This window comes from Myotis lucifugus, unplaced genomic scaffold, assembly GCF_000147115.1.
Source record: "Myotis lucifugus unplaced genomic scaffold, Myoluc2.0 scaffold_62, whole genome shotgun sequence".
In the NCBI taxonomy this organism is placed as follows: domain Eukaryota; kingdom Metazoa; phylum Chordata; class Mammalia; order Chiroptera; family Vespertilionidae; genus Myotis; species Myotis lucifugus.
Genome location: NW_005871110.1, coordinates 6,331,515 through 6,339,809, shown reverse-complemented (window position 1 = coordinate 6,339,809; position 8,295 = coordinate 6,331,515). Strand labels below are relative to the sequence as shown.

The window sequence follows — 8,295 nt, the reverse complement described above, 5'->3', positions numbered from 1 at the left end:
GTGTTGTTTAATTTTTTCTCAGTTTCTCTCTTTTCTTTTTACATTTTATTTTATTGTTTAAAGTATTACAAATACATAGTAGTACATATGTCTTTCCCCCCCCCCCCCTTGACCTTTCCCCGTCAATTTTTCTTTCATCCTTATAATCATGGATCTTATATTTGGAAATATCCATGTCATAAGTATGTTTTAAATGACACTGCTTCTGGGAAGTTCTTATAATAGGAATTCTGCTATGTCTTTGCTCTCTTAATTTTTAGCCATTTTAGCTAATGGTCATTGTGCTAAGCTTTCCAGAGGAGACAAACCTAAAAACTAGAAGATTGGGCTGTAGATAAAGGAGATTGCTGGCTTCTTATTTCATGCTTGTGCTACACTGTGTATTCTTTAGATTTCAGAAGGCGGAAGCTTCCTCTTCTAAAACAGTCCTGATCCGAGGAGCGGATAACCGGTACCTGGTACTAGCAGTCAATGTTGTGCAGAAGGAAGAAGGAAACCACGAAAAGCATCTAATCATCACTGCTTCCCAGTCGCTAGACTGTAAAGAATTGTGCATACTTAGGAATGACTGGTAATTTCTGTGTGACTTTGAGCTCTGATCTGGCGGATTCTTAAGGTTCCATCTTAAAACCCATCACATGGGCCTGTGTGGATGTCACTCTAATTTAATTATTAATAGAGGGGGTAGTTTTCAACCTGAACTAATTCCACATAAAACTTGTGCCTGTTACCCCAGCAGCATGTCAAGTCCCTTATTCCAAAAGTTGATTTTTATTGTCATTTGAAATGACAAAGGGGCTTATTAAATGATTACATCCTTTTCCCCAGTACTTTCTGTTTTAAGATCACAGCTTAAAACTCATATTCTCACAAAGAGCAAGATGAATTACAGCAGAAGAACATTCTTTGACCTTATATTTCTCTACCCAAGTAAAGTGTGGTATGCGAGGGGTGACGGGGAGATGCAGAGAAGTCAGGTCTAATTTTGCCTAGATTTTCTGTTGAGGCTGCAAGTTGGATGGTATGAACTAGATAAATATGATTTTATTCTTGCTACATTGGATTTGGCTCCATGCCTCAAGACTCATGAAGATGTAGATATGATGTAAATTTTAAGAATGAGATAATAATAATAATAAAGGAGATAATTAATTATTAAAACAACATCACCCATAATTGGAGCTCTATGTTACACCATTAAAGATTTGATAGCTTTGGCTGATGCTAACGCAGCTTTCCCTTCTGGGATTAAAGGAAAACCCATGAGTATTCTCAGATGTATTTCAAAGGTGGAAAAGGTGTGTTTCAAAGGTGTGTCTAAGAGTTGATTCAGAAGACTGCATCCTGGTATTGAATTTTTTAAATAGATCCATACATTTAGAAATACTTATTTCTTTAGACAACATATTTGTTTATTTTGAAGCGTCCTTAATAAGCTTAAATGTCGGAACCTAAACGGTGTTGATACTTTGCTTTATTTGTAGGTGCTCTGTACCAGTGGAGCCAGGGGACATCATTCACCTGGAGGGAGAATGCACGTCTGACACTTGGATAATAGATGAAGATTCTGGATATTTGATCCTGTACCCAGACATGCTGATTTCTGGCACAAGCGTAGCCAGTAGTATTCGATGTCTGAGAAGAGCTGTCCTGAGTGAAACTTTCAGGGTGAGTAATATAACAGCTGAAGTTTCTGCAGGATTTTAGAGTTTGCAGAGCACTTTTACACTTTTATTTTACTTAATCCTTCCAATAATCCTGTGAAGAGATGGTATTAATCAGCTGCGTTTTACAGATGAGAAAATCAGGCTTAGAGGCTTTAAGCGACTTGCTCAAGTCATGTAGCTAGTAAGTGGCGGTGCTGGGACTCAAGGCCATGTGCCTGAATCCTGTGAATCTTGTTCAACACTAATAAAATAATTCTAATGGTAAGAAAAGTAATTCAGTGACAAAAATTTAAATTTAATACATCTAGACATTTCCAATAAACTAAAAATAAATGTGATAGTCTCCTTTAAAAAAGTTATTATGGAAAATTTCAAATATACATGGAGATGATTATAATAAACCTCCAGCCGAAACCGGTTTGGCTCAGTGGATAGAGCGTCGGGCCTGCGGACTGAAAGGTCCTAGGTTCGATTCCGGTCAAGGGCATGTGCCTGGGTTGTGGGCACATCCCCAGTGGGAGATGTGCAGGAGGCAGCTGTTCGATGTTTCTCTCTCATCGATGTTTCTAACTCTCTCTCTCTCTCCCTTCCTCTCTGTAAAAAATCAATAAAATATATTTAAAAAAAAAAAAATAAACCTCCATGTATCCATTCTGCTTTCCCAAACATTATCTTATTTTGCAAGTAAATTAAAGCTGACTTTTTTTCCCCCTTTTTTTAATCCTCACCTGAGGATATGTTTTTATTGATTTTAGAAAGAGGGAGGGAGAGAGAGAGAGAAACATCGATCAGCTGTTACCTGTAACCTGGATATGTGCCCTAATTGGGAACTGAATCTGCAACGTTTTGGTGTACAGGATGATGCTCCAACCAGCTGAGCCACCTGGCCAGGGCTAAAAGCTGACATTTAAAAAATATACATAAATGCAATATTTATTTTATTGAGAGGAAGGAAGAGAGAGAGAAAGAAACATTGATGTGAGAGAGAAATATCTGTCAGTTGCTTCCTTCTGCACATGCCTTGTCTGGGATGGGATCAAACCTGCAGCCCGGGCATGTGCCCTGACCCGGAATCGAACTTGCCACCTTCTGGTGTATGGGATGACACTTCAACCAATTGAGCCACAGAAATTTCTCACATTAATCTAATGCTCAATTTATCTCTAATGTCTTTCATCAAAAATATATTTTTATTCAGTTGGTTTGTTAGAATCAGTATCCAAACAAATTGTTTGTATTATGTTGATACATCTGTTAAGTTTCTTTTTATCTGTATTATTTCTGCCTTCTACTTGCCCCCTTTGTTTCCATGTCATTTATTTGTTGAAGAACCTTAGTTGTTTTTTGTTTTTGTTAATCCTCACCTGAGGATATTTTTTCTATTGCTTTTCAGAGAGAGTGGAAGGGAGGTTGGAGGGGTGAGAGAGAGAGAGAGAAACATCCATGTGAGAGATACACATCGACCGGTTGCCTCCCACATGTTCCCCAACTGGGGCGGGGAGTGAACTTGCAATCCAGGTATGTGCCCTTGACCAGGAATCGAACCCTCGACCCTTTGGTTCTTCGGTCGACACTATAACCACTGAGCAACACCAGCCAGGGCAGAACCTGAGTTTTTACTTGTTAAACGTTTATTCCTTGCTCTGGCTGGATGGTTCAGTTGATTGGAGCGTTGTCCCATACACAGAAAGGTTACGGGTTCAATTCCATGTCAGGGCACATACCTAGGTTGTGGGTTCAGTCCCTGTTTGGGCTTGTACAGGAGGCAACTAATTAATTCCATTGATGTTTCTCTCTCTCTCTCTCTAAAAAAAATAGTATATTCAGATGAGGATGAAAAAAAAGAAGTTTCTTCCTCCCAGCGTATTGTTTTAATTATACAATTAATCTACATGTGTGTAGAAAACCAAAATGACAGCTGAGCAACAAGAGCTAAAGAAGGAAAAATACCTCTAGGTTTTTTTCTAATAGTGTTAATTGCTACTTATTTGTAGTTTAGTTTATCCACTTTTTTTCTTCAGTTGTGGGAGAATATCAACTTCTCTCTTAATCATGTATTATAAGGTGGACCTAATATTACTCTGTTAAAAACTTTTATTTTGAAATAATTTAGACTCAACATAGAATTTACCAAAAGTAGTACAAAGAGTTCCTCTATAAGTTTTTAAAGTTCCTGATGGATGGTTTGGTGGACTTTATCTAGTTTTGGTTAATAAAAGGGTTACTTGAAAAACACTTTCTTTTTAAATAGAACGTTCTTGCCAAAAATTTCTACTCTAAGTTAAATTTTTATGTTTCAATAATATCTTTTTCTTTCAAGAATTTGTGAGCTATGCCCTTATTGACTTTTTCTATTTGGAATATATTAAATATTTGAGAATATGTTGGACTTTTTCATATTGGTTAATTTTTTAAATAGAAATATAGTGATTTAAAAAAAAAACCCCGAAACTCTCATACTTGTAAAATAATTAAGGTCATTCTGAATAGAAGAAAGGGAAAGTCGCACTGGCCAGTTTGGCTCAGTATATAGAGCGTGGGCCCGAGGACTGAAGGGTCCTGGGTTCAATTCCTGTTAAGGGCACGTACCTTGGTTCCAGGCTGGATCCCTGACCCCAGTCTGGGTCTGACGTGCGGGAGGCAATCAATGTGACTCTCTCAAATCAATGTTTCTCTTTGTCTCTCCCTGTCCCTTCCACTCTTTCTAAAAATCTCTGGTGAGAATTAACAAAAAAAGAAAGAAAGGGAAAGTCACTTATAATTCCTCCCCCCAGAAAAATACATTGGTTGATGTTTTGGGATTTGTCTTAGTAGGACACTTTGGCTATGGTGGTTTAATAGGTTAGAACAGTGGTCGGCAAACTCATTAGTCAACAGAGCCAAATATCAACAGTACAACGACTGAAATTTCTTTTGAAAGCCAAATTTTTTAAACTTAAACTATATAGGTAGGTACATTGTTATTAACTTAATTAGGGTACTCCTGAGGCTTAGGAAGAGCCACACTCAAGGGGCCAAAGAGCCGCATGTGGCTCGCAAGCCGCAGTTTGCCGACCACGGGGTTAGGTAATAAGTATACATTCACGTCTGTTAATATGTTGTAAAATAAAAAATTTTTGTTTGTTTTTTCTTACTAGGGCTCTGATCCAGCCACACGCCAAATGCTGATTGGTACGGTTCTCCATGAAGTATTTCAGAAAGCAATAAGTGATAGCTTTGCCCCAGAAAAGCTACAAGAACTTGCTTTTCAAACTGTTCAAGAGATAAGGCATCTGAAAGAAATGTAAGTAGTTACAAGAGAACTGCAGGTACAGTTTTATTATATAACTTCTCCTAGAATCTACAAGGTGCTTGGCCATTTTACTGTTCAGTGTAAATTAGTGTAATACTAAAATGCAGATTCCAAAGTTGCAGTCTCCCCTTCCAGTTCTGTGAAGAGCTTCTAAAATTGCACAACAGGAGCTCTTTGGCTAAAAATAACTGAATTTTCTGTACAGGAGTACAGCGGACTCTGAGAGTGTGTAAAGCGTTTTGCCTTACCTTTAGAAACAGGGTGACATGCTGAAAATCGTATGGGTTTGGAAGTCAGATCTCATTGGAAATTCTAGCTTTGCCAGTTTGATGACTGCAGAAGTCACTTAAACATTCTGAAACGGTGATAATGCCTATTTTGCATCTTGTGACAATGGAAATGATGTATATGAACCCACAGGTGGTTAATCATTGGCGTTTTATGAGTGACTGACTACCTTCAGAGGGTTTGGCATGTTCTGCCGTCTGTTTCTCCCTTGACTCCCACTGCAGCCCATCTTTTCTCACAGACAAGTTTTTATTAGTGATGATTTTGATTCTGACATCAATCTATTTTCCCAGATAGTAATTCTATGTTTCACTGTTTATGTGGGAAAAAATGTGTTCCAAAATTTCACACAAATGATTTAGCGATGACATGTAATCTAGTGTCGTAAAACATTTCAGGCTGCTGCCGTATGTCCGGCACTGTGTTGTGCTTTTATGTATATCTTGAATAGTCTGATAGCAGCTCGTTATAAATGAAGAAACTGAAGCACAGAGAAGTTGTCACTTGTTCATGACCACAAAGCACAGCATTCAGAATATACAGTGGGGCCTTGACTTACGAATTTAATTCGTTCTGTGACGGAGCTTGTAACTCAAATTACTCGTATGTCAAATCTTAAAGTGAACGAGTGAGACACGTGATTCTGGGCTGATGTTGCGGCGTTCACTGTGACGTTCGATGCGCCAACTAGCGGTGGGGTATCTGAGGCTGGCTCGTAACCCGAATTTTAGCTCGCAACTCAAAGCAAAAAATCGGCTGAGAGACGGCTCGTATCTCGAAAAACTCGTTAGTCGGGACACTCGTAAGTCAAGGCCCCACTGTAAATAGATTTAATAAAGCTTTTGCTTTGAGTTCTATTTATTGCCTATTTGCCACTTTGCGTTTCAAATTTTGAATTTTTGTGTCACACCCTAATCAGCAAATGATTGTCTTATCTGTTGTATACTGGATTGATTATGGCCCTGAAACCAGTCACATCAAAACTTAGTGGCTTAAATGGCAAGCTTCTAGCCTGTTACCTCATAGGTGCTGTAGGTCAGAAATTCGGAGGTGGCTTAGTGGGCTGGTTCTGCTCCGGGTCTCCCATGTGGGGCTGCAGTCATCTAGCCTTGCTCAGTGCAGGAGGATGACTCACATGGCCCTTGTGTTGAGGCCTCGGTGCCTGGCTGACTGTTGGCAGGAGGTCTCGTTCTTCGCCATGTGGGTCTTTCATAAGGCTGCGTGTCCTCACGCCATGCCGCTGCTGCTTGGAGGGAAAGGTCCAAGAAAGAGAGCAAGCAGGAAGCACAGTGCCTTCTCTCACCTAGTGTTTGAATTCCTACATTGTCACGGCTGCTTTTTTTATACCTTAGATGCAAGTCACTACGTGCAGCTCTCCCTTAAACGTAGGGGAATTGGGTGCCATCTTTTGAAAGGTGTCAAAGAATTTGCGGACATCTTTTAAACCACCTCGGGTATTTAGGTATCAGGCAATCTGATTCATCCAGAACCCAACTTGTATACAGGGATGAAAGAAAACAAGGTTTCTGAGCAGCCTTGCTTAGAATTCATATTGTCCATGTATTAAAAAAAACCCTTGTTCACTTCATGTCATGGAATATCTCTCTGATTCCCTTAGCATCTGTTATTTTTCACTGATAGCTAACATTCTTACTTATCTGGTTTCTGAGATGCGGGAGAGGCACCTTCATAGTCATATAACATGTGAGCTGATAGCTTCGTTGCAGTATAAGAAAGAGGAAACTTTAAAATATATAAGAACTGCCCTAACCGGTTTGGCTCGGTGGATAGAGTGCCGGCCTGTGGACTGAAAGGTCCCAGGTTCAATTCTGGTCAAAGGCATGTACCTTGATTGTGGGCACATCCCCAGTGGGAGGTGTGCAGGAGGCAGCTGATCGATGTTTCTCTCTCATCAATGTTTCTAACTCTCTATCCCTTTCCCTTCCTCTCTGTAAAAAATCAATAAAATATATTTTTAAAAAAAGAAGTTGGTTCATTCTATATGCAGAAACATGTTTAAAATATATATATATATTATATGAACTGCCCAGCCGTCGTGGCTCAGTGGTTGACCTATGAACCAGGAGGTCACGGTTCAATTCCCAGTCAGGGCACAGACCCAATTGCAGGCTCAATCCCCAGTGTGGGGCGTGCATGATTCTCTCTCATCATTGATGTTTCTATCCCTCTTCTTTCCTCTCTGAAATCACTAAAAGTATATTAAAAAAATATATACATATAAGAACTGTGAAGGTCAGAAATGTGGGGGAATGCATTCTTAGCACATCCTTGGGTCACTGAATTATATTACTGTGGATTTTTAAAAATCATGATATTCTAAGACATTAAGGGAAAACTTGTGTTTCATTTCAATACTTTTTTAAACTCCCAAATCCTAAAATAATAGATCCAAAGTTCTTTTCTATCCTCTCTCCTAGGCCCTTTTCTACCCTAGTACAGCTCTTAGAACAAGTTTTTATCTGCTCATGTTCTACCATGTAATGAGTCTAGGCTTGAAGATCTCACTTTAAGTATCTTACTAACCTCAGGAAAAACTAGGTTGTTATATGTCATTTTGCTGTGACTTCACAAAATTAAAAAGGGAGAATTTATATGCAGAAGACATTAAATAGCCAGTTCAGACCGGTGTGGAAACTTTAAAGAGTCCTGATCTGTAAAGTCTACTTACGGAGTTAATGACAGTGAAGAACGGTTCCGGATGGCTGGAGACATTTATTTAGGAATAAGACTATTCACTTGTGCAGGATTTAAAAAAAAATTTTATATCTAAATAGGGCATAACGTATACCAATATGTTACTGTAATGTACAAGAGTGTGTACAGTAAAACGTAAGTCCTTTCTATCCTTATTTTCCTCATCATGCAGTTCCTTTCCCCAGAGGCAGCCACTGTTGTTTTCTTATATGTCCTTCCAGAGATTTCAAACATTTATATGTGTGTTGTGTGTGTGTGTATTTATATTTTGTTATGTAGATGGTGGTATACCATGAACATTATCGTGTACTTAAAAAATTAAATCTTTTTATT

The 8,295-nt window shown here is 38.8% G+C and overlaps 1 protein-coding gene across 1 annotated transcript in view; it reads left to right on the top strand.

Annotated features, from left to right (window-relative positions):
* Positions 1-391: 391 nt before the first annotated feature.
* Positions 392-8,295, top strand: part of DNA2 (DNA replication helicase/nuclease 2) — a gene marked incomplete at its 5' end in the record, with an annotated part of 31,957 nt that continues 24,053 nt past the window's right edge. Inside the window, 3 exons of the mRNA XM_006089749.3 lie at positions 392-571; positions 1,485-1,668; positions 4,805-4,950. Of these exons, the coding sequence (XP_006089811.3) occupies positions 392-571; positions 1,485-1,668; positions 4,805-4,950 (510 nt within the window). The remainder of the gene's footprint in view (positions 572-1,484; positions 1,669-4,804; positions 4,951-8,295) is intronic.